Below are 13,152 nucleotides of genomic sequence, written 5' to 3' on the forward strand. Positions count from 1 at the left end.
AAGTTAGTCACTTAATCTGTTGATAAGTAGATCTCTCTGTTAGTCTCTAAGAAGGTGGTGGATCTATCTGAAGCCTGTCTGTAGCCACCCAGGCAGTAATGGAGGAGGACAGACTTTTGCTATTTTACATAAATCCCCCATTCTAATGATTTTATCCTCATGCTTGGCTCAGCTTGCCTGTCTCAGGAAAGTAGTGCTGCTCTTTTCTTTAATGGTTTGTTTCTCAGAACAATAAAAGGATAGTGATTTCTGTTTGAATTGCTTACTGTGTGTTGGTGAAGAGATGGGCTGTTTGGGCCATACAGTGTGAGTCATTGATGAACTATTCATCATGCGAACTGTTGTTGGCCAAGCTTACTAATTCGCTAATCACAGCAATTTCTTTCAGTGCTTTGATTACAGGCAGCAGTTCATCATGTTTATAGTCTGATTTACTCCTATTAGTTTACCTTTCAAGTGCATACATCTCAAGGAGTCATCTGCTCCGCCCGTTTCATTATTAACCAGCAGTTTCCATGCAATTACTCAAGGGTTGTTTTTTCAGTTCAGCACCAAACAAGTGGGAGAAGGTGGAGGTTAAGACCCAAAGCAACATTACCGAGGAGTTCTCGCCTCCTGTTATATCCCAGATGTAATTTCCATGCTCATATTTTGTTTCTGTTTCTTATGAAGGTGACGACTTGATGAGACATCAAGAGGACCAGTGACTGCCCCTGTTCATTTCTCTCCTGCTGCTGGCGGGGTGACTGGGTGTTGGGTGGATAGGGTAGTGGGGCGTCATGGCGGACGTGGACCCGGACACATTGCTGGAATGGCTGCAGATGGGACAGGGCGATGAGCGGGACATGCAGCTCATCGCCCTGGAGCAGCTCTGCATGCTGTTGCTCATGTCAGACAACGTCGACCGCTGCTTCGAAACGTAAGTGTGAATACTGATGCTGTGCTATTTCTGTGGTTCATTGTCTTTGATTGTAAAAAAAAAAAAAAAACTTTTCATAACTGTTTTTAATTTTGTTTTGGTATTTTAAAATGTCAAAGTGTGGTACAATTTAATATAGCATATCAACTTGTGGAAGTGTGGCAAAGGCAGTCAGAGATAAAACCCTTCAATTTTCTGATCGGTGCAACATTAATAAACGCAAATGTCTCCAGGTATGCTTACACTAGGGATGCATCAAAATTTAGACCAAGCTAATAATTATTTAAATGTTATGGCCACCAAGTCTATAACCAAGTTGGTTTTATCTAAAACCAATTAAAATAAATTTAAAACATAGGAATCACTTGATTTTAGACATACAGCATTTTATTAAATATATATTTTTTATGTAGTATGAACAACAGAAATCAAGTCAAAAGAGGGGTGTTTGGTAAAACATTGTCCTTGGAACAAATTTCGTTGGTAAGTAGAGCTCAGCGATGCAACCAATGGTTTTGAATTTGTACGATTTTATATGAGAATTTGTGTGTATAGTCTTAAAAGTAATTATCCTATAAATAGGTGTAATTCTCCTATAAAACGGAGTTGTGTGAATATGCACTGTTGGGAGAGAAAAAAGCACTTGTAATGCTCTACTACAACTGTGAACATTCCCTGAGATTAAAACAAAATAAATAAAAACATTTCAGATGCATCTAAATCTATAGACTAAAATAAGTATACACAAGTCTGCTACCACTAGATACGCAAGCAACTCAGTCTAACATACAATATTAAAGGGTTTACACATGATTGTTAAAATGTTTTTACACGTCTCATAAAGTCTATAATTAAATTTGTTAGATCAGCAGTGTTTTTTGCTAATTTTGTAAACTGAGTAGGCCTGGTGGTCAGAACAAGGAAGCCACAATTGCGTTTGAATAAGGTCAAGACAAACAAGGAAGCACCTCGGTTGTGTGGGATTATTTTGGTTTTAAGTGTGATGACCACACTCAGTCACTAGTGGTTTGATAAAAGCTGTAGATCACGAGGTGGCTAGTCATAGGAGAAATACGACAGACCTCTTAAACTAAAGTAAAACAAACTGTATAAGCAGTTTTTTGCCAAAGTTGACGCATGCAAATTAAGCCTGCCATTTGTTTATATTTACAGTTGATTGTTAGGGCTGGGTTAAATAAATGGATTTCTCAATTTTAATCGATTCTTAAATCCCAAGAATCGATCTTTTGGTCTATGCTATTTTCAGTTGATGAATGATTGCCTCCCATTCAATATTACTTGCGATATGAAACAGCTTGTGAATTCTGTCAATTTTTTTAAGAAATTCAAACATTAAATACCCTTCTGGAGCCTGTACTATTAATTACAGCACAAAATAAACACGAACATCAAAAGGCATGTCAAAAGATATAGGCTAGATTGACTTACCGAAATTAACCATGTCTTATGTAATCGCTCAATCAGTGTTTGAACCGTGGAAAGACCTCAATAAAGCAACTTGTAAACAATGTAACCTAATGTTCCATTTACCTCAGAAAAGCCACTCAATGTCCATGTAAATGTTTATTCCAAAAGAATATATGTAAACATAATTGTTATTATAACATAATTATTATTATAAAAACCTCCTAATTTAAATGTAAGTAACCTATACAAATCAGTTGATTTTAACCTTTAAAATTATAGTAATGTAACAACTAGGTTTCCTGTAGAGTTTACAGCATTTTTTTTTTTTGCAATATTATTTTACCTTGAGGAATTGAATCGAATCACAAGCTTGTGAATTTAAATTAAATTGTGACTATTTGATGATAGAACTTTAGTAATTCGAACTAAAACTTGGTAACCAATGTATGACTGCATATTTGTCATTTTTACTAAACTTAGGACTGATGGTGGTGTAAGATATTGTTGGTCATTCAGTGTTTAAAAGAGAATACTACTACTATTAATTCTACTACTAATAACATAATAAAACGCACTAAAAAAGTAAGGAGCTGCTGGATCCATGAATATTAATCAAGCTTTCAGCGTTTGCTCGAACTGATTTGCTGAAATCAAAACAGGGATGGTAATAGATGAGCGCCAGCATTAGTTCTGCCAACTACCGGAGAAATCAGCATATCTTCTGCTTGTTCTTAAAAGCTGAATAATTTCAAATGAACTATACGTTATTTCGACAGGAAAATACAACAAAGAATATCATTTACGTGTAGCGCGTTGATTCTGCGTGGTATGTAAGACTTTCGCGCTCTCTCTTTTTGCGTGTGTGAGAGAAACGGCGCTCTCAGCAAAGAGACGGCGAGTCGTGCGCCTTGACACTATAGTTTACGATACGTCAAATACAGGTACGCTGCGCATCCATTGAGCTGAATTGAAATAGTACAAATCGCTTGACGGAGAGCAAAATTCTCAAGCGCTAAGTCAGTGTTCAGCGAGTGAAAATATATCGATCTATGCTAAACTTACACTTAGCCTCTAACACACACAAGCGAATGAAATTTTAGAATTTATTAGCCAATGGCTAATGATAGACATTATCTAGTCACCCAGACTGAAGGATTAGTTGCATGTTATGCGAGTGATTTACTCGCATTGTAGAGGGTTGCACTGTTCACCTCGTTTATACACTGTCAGTGAAATGTGACCCAATTCATATTTTTTTTTTGCTCATATGTGACACAAATCGGATGTGTTCTATGACCGTCTAAACAGGAAAAAAATGCATGCATTCGGATATTTCGAGATCGGTTTGAGATCCTCATTCATATGTGGAAATAAATCAGATGGCTATGTGACAATGCGACTCATGTAAATGGGCAGATCGGATTTTCTTAGGCATTAGGCTACGTCTCCCCGGTTTAATGACGAGAGCAACCTCCACGCACATCTGCAAAGGGACGGATGGCCTGACGAAACGTCATGTCGTCATAGGAGAGGAATGTGGACAAACTTTGACACAACATATTAAAGGTTGGCTTGCTCATCCTAAGATTTCGGACCCACTGCTCCTCGTTAAAGCCCGCCACAATTTGTTCCCATCAGTCCTGAGATCTCTCTCGCACACAATAACTGAAGCATATGCGCAGGCTGCAATGAAGGATTTGCAATTTCGTCCTCCTCGCTCCTTCGCCTCAAAATCATTGGTGATGTTTGGTGAACTTCGTATAAATCGCAAAGCTAGCATCAAGCATCTTTCGCGTTCATCCATCTGTGCAAGAACCCCCTTTAAGCTTGCACGATGTTTCAGATAGTATGGCAAGTGTAAACTCATGAATCGGATATGGGTCACAATAGAAAGAACGTGTAATCGGACGGTCAAAAATATTGGATATAGGCAACAAATCAGAATTGGGCATCAAGACCTGCAGTGTAAACGAAGCCTTTGAGAGGTTGGCATAATCAGGGGTGCACAGTGAGTTACTGAAGTAAGTATCGGAGTGAGTACCAGGAGATGATGTCACATTACCGTTTTTATAGCATAAAATAACTAACTAAAACCAAACTTAAAAAAACCCCGAACACTTAAATTTACATTAGTGTGCAAAAAACTACCTAAAATTATAGAAAACACCTTTGGAAAAAATGTATTTGTGTTATTTGATTGTTCCGATATATTTATTTGTATAAATTAAATATAATGAATCCTTATTAAAGAGCAGTGAATTTTCTCTTTTTATTTTGTTGTTTGATAAATATTAAGTGTACAGAAGGCATTAGGTTTATTACGCACCGTCACTTTAAGACCGAGTGTGGAGATCCAATTGCACTGATGCACTGTACGTTCTGTAAACACATAACCGACTGTTTACGTGAATACTCACACACAACATTGTCTAAATGTCCGTTTTGGAATTTGTCCATTCAGACGCGAAAGAGAGCTCAATTCAATCCGTGCGTGTGTGTGCGCACAGAAAAACATAACGAATAAAGCTCTCTTTCGCGTCGTCACTCTTATTCAGATCTATCCATATGTCTGCTCTTCTCTTTCTCCCAGACTTTTAAATTTTTTAATGATTTGAGACATGCAGCAAGCGCATGCCAACTCATGTGCCGCAGGTAGATCAGCACGTTACAATTCAAATGTGCGCAGCCATCTACCACAAACGCAAATCAGTTCTGACTGGATCACTTCCCCAACCGTCCCTCCCTAACATTTCGGTCTAGTTTTTATTCGTTGACGAAAATGTATTGACATAGTGGTCGTCATTTAAAACGGATTTTTATTTAGTTATTGTCTCGTTTTCTTCTGTGAAAAAATGAAATTAACACTGCCTAGGGTTGCATTTTGCCGACAGTTACCCTTAAAATACGCAAATGCGCGTAGTAACACAAGTGGCATTACACATTCCTGATTTTTGTCGTGCATGCGTACCTGCGTACCAGTTATGTGTACCCCTGGGCATAATGCTTTGTTTACTTAGAACATGAGATATGCATATTAGATATAATTATTTTCTGGCCTTAAATAATAACTGATTTGACACAAGATTTGTTTGCATCGCATATCACCGTTGTGCTATTCAACAAGTAAATCATGTATTGCCGTTGTCCCTCCATATCGTGCAGCCCTAATGTGTACCTTCATTTCACTCTGACACTGCTGTCTCGCCACCATAGGTGTCCTCCACGGACATTTCTCCCAGCTCTGTGTAAGATCTTCCTGGATGAGAGCGCACCAGATAATGTGCTGGAAGTGACAGCCAGAGCCATCACCTACTACCTGGACGTTTCTGCTGAATGCACCCGCAGGATTGTGGGAGTAGATGGAGCCATCAAAGCCCTGTGTAACCGGCTAGTGGTGGTGGAGCTTAACAACAGGACCAGCAGAGATCTGGCTGAACAATGTGTAAAGGTAAATATTGCTTTATTGGCTGGCGTGAATTATTTTTTTCAGACTTTTTTCTATGAGGTTAAACAATTGAAAGATGTTCTATAAAGCTACTTGATTTTTTCCAAAAGTTCAGTAAATTCCACTATGCATGAATGATTGTCACACCATATACTGTCTTGTCATCAGGTTCTGGAGCTGATCTGCACACGGGAGTCTGGTGCTGTATTTGAAGCGGGTGGACTGAACTGTGTGTTGAGCTTTATTAGGGACAGCGGTCATCTTGTGCACAAAGACACCTTGCACTCTGCCATGGCAGTAGTTTCTCGCCTCTGTAGTAAGATGGAGCCACAGGACTCTTCCCTTGAGACATGTGTGGAGTCCCTGTCTAGTCTGCTGAAACATGAAGACCACCAGGTAGTACATGACTAAAACTTATGGTTCTTCCAATAAAAGGCTCTTCTGCTCTCCAAGACTGTATTTATTTGATTAAAAAAATACAGTAAAAAAACGTGATCCTTTAGAAATAATTCTAATATTCAGATTTTTGTTCTTGATGTTGCAAATAGTTTTGGTGCTTAATATTTTTGTGGAAACTGATAAAAAAATAAGATTCTTTGATGAAAAGAAAGTTCAAAAGAACAGCATTTTTTTAACATTACAAATGGCTTTTACTCTCACTTTCAATCAATTTAATGCATCCTAATAGGTATAGAGAACTGACATTGTTGGTAAAATGACGCCCAAATGTTACACGAAGAACTAAATGATAATTGTCCTGGTGAAATCCACAGGTGTCTGATGGAGCTCTGCGCTGCTTTGCTTCACTGGCGGACCGGTTTACACGGCGTGGAGTTGACCCAGCCCCATTAGCCAAGCATGGACTGACAGAAGAGCTGCTGTCCCGTATGGCTGCGGCAGGGGGGATGGCATCTGGACCCTCTTCCACCTGCAAGCCTGGCAGGACCTCCAGTGGAGCCGCTCCAAATGCTGCAGACTCTAAACTGAGCAACCAAGTGTCCACCATTGTCAGCCTGCTGTCTACACTCTGCAGAGGCTCACCACTTGTCACACATGTAAGATGTTATTTACAGAAATATTCTAGCCATTTGCTAGATGTCACAAGTCCGGTGTGTCCTCTGTTTTTTTTTGACAGAACATTGCGAGAGGACATTTCTGAAATGTATTTGAAATCTCAGTTTCTACTAGTTACATTTATGGACATTTGTGTTTCCTCCTTCAGGATCTCCTGCGCTCAGAGCTGCCTGACTCCATGGAGAGTGCTCTGCAGGGGGATGAGCGCTGCGTGCTGGACACCATGCGGCTGGTGGACTTGCTGCTGGTGCTTCTCTTTGAGGGCCGCAAGGCTTTGCCCAAATCCACAGCTGGTTCTACCGGCCGTATTCCTGGTCTGCGGCGTCTTGACAGCTCCGGGGAACGTTCCCACCGACAGCTTATTGACTGTATACGCAGCAAAGACACCGATGCTCTCATTGATGCCATTGACACTGGTGGTACGTGTTTGAGTAGTGCATACAAGATCAATATATTTGGGGGCATGGACTTTGAAGGCTTTTGTTGCTTTGAGGCGACATCCTACCTGACTTGTACCTTTACTTTTTTTTCCCCTCCTCCTGAAAGCATTTGAAGTGAATTTCATGGATGATGTAGGACAGACTCTGTTGAACTGGGCATCTGCATTTGGAACACAAGAGATGGTAGGTTTTATTAATTTATAGCTGGGGTTTTTTTTTTCAGTGCACATGTTGCAAGAAATTACTTTTAGACAGTAAAACAGCATGACCAAACAAACCACATACTTATGAGTAAAGCTTACATGCTGAATTTAGGAGCACACTATTCTTACTCTGTGCAATATGGTTATGTGGAGCAGAATTCAGAATTCTGGCTGACTCGCCACCAGCAGCAATATTACAAATGCCGTGCATAATGAAAACAAATACAACCTAATTTCTTGACCCTCTTGGTCTGGTGATTGCTTTTGTAAGTTGGAAGAATGGGGTCAGTGCTACAGATGAACGTAGTTTTCTGATGACTGCATGATCTCACTGTATTCTGGCCTGCTTAAGGTGGAGTTTCTCTGCGAGAGAGGTGCTGATGTCAATAGAGGCCAGAGGTCATCCTCTCTGCACTATGCTGCCTGTTTTGGCAGGCCACAAGTAGCCAAGGTAAAGTGTTTGTCATGTGACCCAGTCTTTGTATATTCATTATACATTGTTTTTTAACACATTCTATTTATTTTATGGCAAATGTTTTCCCAATAGACTTTACTGCGCCATGGGGCCAACCCTGACCTGAGAGATGAAGATGGAAAAACACCGTTAGACAAAGCTAGAGAAAGGGGACACAGTGAGGTTGTAGCAATTCTCCAGTCACCTGGTGAGTTCATCAGCTTTTATCTTCACTTTATGACATTTCAGTTAACCACTGGTATCGGTCACACCAATAAAATATGAGTGTTGTTTCCCTTCTGCTATTTGAAAGTAAATGCTTCAGAAGATTAAAGCTAAAGTATTTTTTTATGTTAAAATACTTTTTTATATTCCTTAGTATGCAGAGGCTATTTTAAACTATTTGTAGGCAAATTTTTCCTGAAAAATGTAAACCCTGAGGCCATATGGTGCAATCAAAAGATTGCCTCCGCAGTATTGGCTAAACTAATAGTGTGAATTTGGGACAGAGTAGCTTGTTTGGACATCTAATGGCAGATGAGGGAGTGTTTTGAAAGCCCTGTTTAAACTATATTATTTTGCACTTTGTGGTGACACTGGTGGCATATAAATTACACCCTTGTCCTTTAATGCAGTCACTCACCATTAATTTTATAATGGTGACTTCCATGGGATTTTTCAAATAAAGAGTTTCTTATGTTTGATGTAGGAGACTGGATGTGCCCTGTCAACAAGGGGGATGACAAGAAAAAGAAGGATATTAATAAAGAAGAGGAAGAGGGCAGTGAGCCAAAAGGTGACCCTGAGATGGCACCTATCTACCTGAAAAGGCTGCTCCCAGTATTTGCACAGACCTTTCAGCAAACCATGCTGCCTTCAATAAGGTGAGTGGTTCATGTGGACCATCAGTGCTGAAGTATATAAAAAAAAAAGTTTATTGCTATACGTTTTGCATTTCGGATAACAGTTTGCATCATCTCTTTCACAGGAAAGCCAGTTTAGCTCTGATCAGAAAGATGGTGCACTACAGTTCCGAAGTTCTACTTAAGGAAGTGTGTGACTCTGATGCTGGACACAACTTGCCCACTGTACTTGTGGAGATCACTGCAACTGTCCTGGATCAGGAGGTCAGATCATTTTGTCTTTCCCTCTTGATGATCTTTTTTTATTTATTTAATAGGGCTAAAGTTAAGTCTTACTGACCTTTCTACTCCTCTCTCACAGGATGATGATGATGGTCACCTGCTGGCACTTCAGATCATTAGGGATCTAGTGGATAAGGGAGGTGACAGGTTTTTAGATCAGCTAGCCAGACTGGGTGTCATTAATAAGGTGTCCACTCTGGCAGGACCCACGTCAGATGACGAAAATGAGGAAGAGGCCAAGCCCGAGAAGGTCTGAATCATCTCAGTTCAGATTCATGTCTTTATTGTTGTGCAATTATTTAGTAAAAAATCATTCTTTAAAATATTTAGAAATTGCTCTGAAGATCTTTTTTGGTTTATTTTCTAGGATGATGAACCACAAGAGGATGCCAAAGAGATTCAGCAGGGGAAGCCCTACCACTGGAGAGACTGGTCCATCATCAGAGGCAGGGACTGCCTTTATATCTGGAGTGACGCAGCTGCTTTGGAGCTCTCCAATGGAAGCAATGGTTGGTTCCGCTTCATCCTGGATGGAAAACTGGCCACCATGTACTCCAGTGGAAGCCCAGAGGGTGGCTCTGACAGTTCGGGTAGGTCTCCTGCACATAGACTCCTCGATCAATGAAAAAACAAAATAGTTCCTGACACCAGTTGAATAAATTTGATTTCTTTGTTAAATTATGATTGACTCCTGTGCGGTCTAATAGCTGATGCTTTCTTTCTTTCCCTCCTTCCTATAGAGAGCAGAAGTGAGTTTCTGGAGAAGCTGCAGCGTGCCAGGAGTCAGGTCAAACCAGTGACAGCCAGCCAGCCCATTCTGTCCACACAAGGTCCCACCAAACTCACTGTGGGCAACTGGTCTCTCACTTGTCTGAAAGAGGGTGAGATTGCCATCCATAACTCCGATGGCCAGCAGGCCACCATCCTCAAAGAGGACCTACCAGGCTTTGTGTTTGAGTCAAACCGAGGCACTAAGCACTCTTTCACAGCAGAAACCTCTCTTGGTAAGTTTGGAATAATAGATTAAAAGCATTGGTTTTGTCAGTATGTTTCCTAAGTCACTCAATTATTGGTGCCTCTGTTTTAACAGGGTCCGAGTTTGTTACTGGGTGGACTGGTAAGCGAGGAAGAAAGCTTAAATCCAAATTGGAAAAAACTAAACAGAAGGTAATGATTACTGGGCATTCATTTTATCCTTTAGAGCTTGACTCATAGTTTTGACCATGCCTATTTGAGCCATGGTTGCACAACTGTTCAAAGTTTGAGGTCTTCAGTGCCGCATGATCCTTCAGAAATCATTCTGTTATGCTGATTTGGTGCTCAAGAGACATTGAAATGTTTTTGTTTTGTTTTTCCCACACAAAAAACACTTTATGGAAACCATGATGCATTACATCAGAATTCTTTATGAGTATAAAGTTCAAAAGAATAGCATTTATTTGAATTAGAAGCCTTTTGTATCATTATAAATGTCTTCACTGTCACTTTGATTAATTTACTACACCCTTGCTTAAAAAAATTACACTGACCCCAAACTCTTAAACGGTAGTGTATTACATAAAATTACTCAACATTCATTTTCCACCTTTGTGTCTGTAGGTGAAAACCATGGCCAGAGATCTGTACGACGATCACTTCAAGGCTGTGGAGAGTATGCCGAGAGGGGTAGTGGTCACTCTGAGAAACATCGCCACACAGCTAGAGTCTGCTTGGGAGTTGCATACTAACAGACAGGTATAATTATGCTCAACTTTGTCACAGTTTATTTTAGCTTCCATGTAGTTGAGGTCAGAAAGAAAACAACGGTGAGTAAGATTTTGTTGCTTTTTTCCCCTCAGTGTGTTGAAGGTGAAAACACATGGCGAGACCTCATGAAAACAGCTCTGGAGAATTTAATAGTCGTTCTCAAAGACGAGAACACCATTTCTCCATATGAAATGTGCAGCAGTGGTCTCGTGCAAGCACTTTTTACTGTCCTCAGCAATGTGAGTCACACATACACAAATACGTTACTGTCAGTTGTAAACATGTTAACTTTTATTCCCAATACTCATTACTCTTTTACTTTATTTACATGTTTGCGTCACAGAGTGTGGAACTAGATGTGAAACATGATTGTAAGCCTCTAATGGAAAGAATAAATGTGTTCAAGACTGCGTTTACTGAAAATGAAGATGACGAAAGGTAAAGTATATCTTGCATAAGGTCATTGTGTCCTACCCAGACACTGCATGCAAAAGCGATCTCTTCCCTATATATCCGAGTCTCTCGACCAGCAAGTTCTTTTTCTGGTTTGGACATGTTGAACAAATTTGTTTTTGTTTGTCATACATTTAATTGTGTCTGTCCTCCAGCCGACCCGCAGTTGCCTTAATCCGCAAACTGTTAGCAGTGTTGGAGTCAATAGAGCGGCTACCTCTACACTTATATGATACACCAGGCTCAACGTATAATTTACAGGTCAGTCTCTATGTTTGGATGTGTATTTTCAGTTTGGTGCATGTGAAACAGTGACATCTTTCATTACGAATTGTCATTTCATTTAAATCTTTTTCTGTCATGTTAGATACTAACAAGGAGGTTACGCTTCCGCTTGGAGCGTGCTCCAGGTGAAACGGCCTTGATTGATCGTACTGGTAGAATGCTAAAGATGGAGCCGCTGGCCACTGTTGAGTCACTGGAGCAGTATCTGCTCAAGATGGTAGGAAAGCTTTTTTGTTTATTTCTACTGTTCCATATTTACGTAGCTGTATCCCCACAGGCATCTGAGAAAAGATCATAACTTTGTCTCCTCCCTTTCCCCAGGTGGCCAAGCAGTGGTATGACTTTGACAGGTCCTCATTCATCTTTGTCAGAAAGCTCAGAGAGGGCCAGAGCTTCACCTTCAGGCACCAACATGACTTTGACGAGAATGGAATTGTGTACTGGATCGGCACCAACGCCAAGTGAGCAGATTTGTCTTTTTTGCACGACCAATTTAAATTAAAATCTATTTAAATGATCAACAAAGATCATTCTCATACTCTGAACCACAATATCAAAAAGTTAATCCTTTTCTGTTTGTCCACAGGACTGCGTATGAATGGGTAAACCCTGCTGCTTATGGATTGGTGGTTGTGACCTCTTCCGAGGGCAGAAACTTGCCTTATGGCCGACTTGAAGACATCCTGAGCAGAGACAGCTCAGCCCTCAACTGTCACACCAACGATGATAAAAACGCATGGTTTGCCATCGACCTTGGTTTATGGGTCATCCCTTCTGCGTACACACTTCGCCACGCTCGTGGATACGGTCGATCCGCCCTCCGGAATTGGGTATTTCAAGTGTCCAAAGATGGTCAGAACTGGATGACACTCTACACGCATGTGGACGACAGCTCTCTCAATGAGCCAGGGTATGTGTGTTATAACCAGTATTTTGGAGAGTGCTATCCTTTTTTTTCTTTTTTTTCTGCACCTACTTATGACCCATGTTACTGCATTAGGTCGACAGCCACTTGGCCTCTGGATCCATCCAAAGATGAGAAGCAGGGCTGGAGACACATTCGTATTAAACAGATGGGGAAGAATGCCAGCGGACAAACACACTACCTCTCCCTGTCTGGTCTAGAGATCTATGGCACTGTTACTGGTGTGTGTGAGGACCAGCTGGGTAAGTGCCAATCATTTCTAATACTACTTTTGTCATTGTAATTTAATTATAATATTTATGCTTACTCAAGAGCTTTTTCTTGTCCGTATGTGAATATTTGACTTGTGATTGACCCAATTGCAGTAATGACAGATTCAGTAATGTTCTACTACATAAGTCTGGCTTTAAAGTTGCGATGTGAAGGAAGTAGTTAAAAATCTCATTATTCATATTGTGATGTACAGCCAAGTGAAACCGATTATTGAAAAGAGAATAATTATTTTATTAGATCATTAGATCAAAGACAATAATAATTTACATTTCACGCCAACTTCAAAAAGACATCTCTCATCATGACACTATTGGATTATGATTAACATGAACTGGAAGTCATTAAAAGAGAGCTCTTTAGTA

At 40.2% G+C, this 13,152-nt stretch overlaps 1 protein-coding gene across 19 annotated transcripts in view; it reads left to right on the forward strand.

Moving 5' to 3' along the window:
• hectd1 (HECT domain containing 1) overlaps positions 1 to 13,152 on the forward strand; it is a 32,784-nt gene that overhangs the window by 2,835 nt on the left and 16,797 nt on the right. For all 19 annotated transcript variants that reach the window (XM_079633543.1, XM_079633561.1, XM_079633555.1 and 16 more), the window contains exons 2-23: positions 673 to 919; positions 5,561 to 5,795; positions 5,961 to 6,188; positions 6,566 to 6,847; positions 7,015 to 7,285; positions 7,413 to 7,489; positions 7,862 to 7,960; positions 8,057 to 8,171; positions 8,673 to 8,847; positions 8,952 to 9,090; positions 9,188 to 9,358; positions 9,476 to 9,698; positions 9,849 to 10,112; positions 10,199 to 10,275; positions 10,708 to 10,842; positions 10,947 to 11,093; positions 11,198 to 11,292; positions 11,463 to 11,568; positions 11,675 to 11,809; positions 11,914 to 12,053; positions 12,179 to 12,502; positions 12,593 to 12,759. In XM_079633543.1, coding sequence (XP_079489669.1) covers positions 780 to 919; positions 5,561 to 5,795; positions 5,961 to 6,188; positions 6,566 to 6,847; positions 7,015 to 7,285; positions 7,413 to 7,489; positions 7,862 to 7,960; positions 8,057 to 8,171; positions 8,673 to 8,847; positions 8,952 to 9,090; positions 9,188 to 9,358; positions 9,476 to 9,698; positions 9,849 to 10,112; positions 10,199 to 10,275; positions 10,708 to 10,842; positions 10,947 to 11,093; positions 11,198 to 11,292; positions 11,463 to 11,568; positions 11,675 to 11,809; positions 11,914 to 12,053; positions 12,179 to 12,502; positions 12,593 to 12,759 — 3,745 coding nt within the window. In that variant the 5' untranslated portion in view covers positions 673 to 779. The remainder of the gene's footprint in view (positions 1 to 672; positions 920 to 5,560; positions 5,796 to 5,960; positions 6,189 to 6,565; positions 6,848 to 7,014; positions 7,286 to 7,412; positions 7,490 to 7,861; positions 7,961 to 8,056; positions 8,172 to 8,672; positions 8,848 to 8,951; positions 9,091 to 9,187; positions 9,359 to 9,475; positions 9,699 to 9,848; positions 10,113 to 10,198; positions 10,276 to 10,707; positions 10,843 to 10,946; positions 11,094 to 11,197; positions 11,293 to 11,462; positions 11,569 to 11,674; positions 11,810 to 11,913; positions 12,054 to 12,178; positions 12,503 to 12,592; positions 12,760 to 13,152) is intronic.

The sequence above is a fragment of the Phoxinus phoxinus genome (assembly GCF_949152265.1).
Source record: "Phoxinus phoxinus genome assembly, chromosome: 13".
Classification (NCBI taxonomy): Eukaryota; Metazoa; Chordata; class Actinopteri; order Cypriniformes; family Leuciscidae; genus Phoxinus; species Phoxinus phoxinus.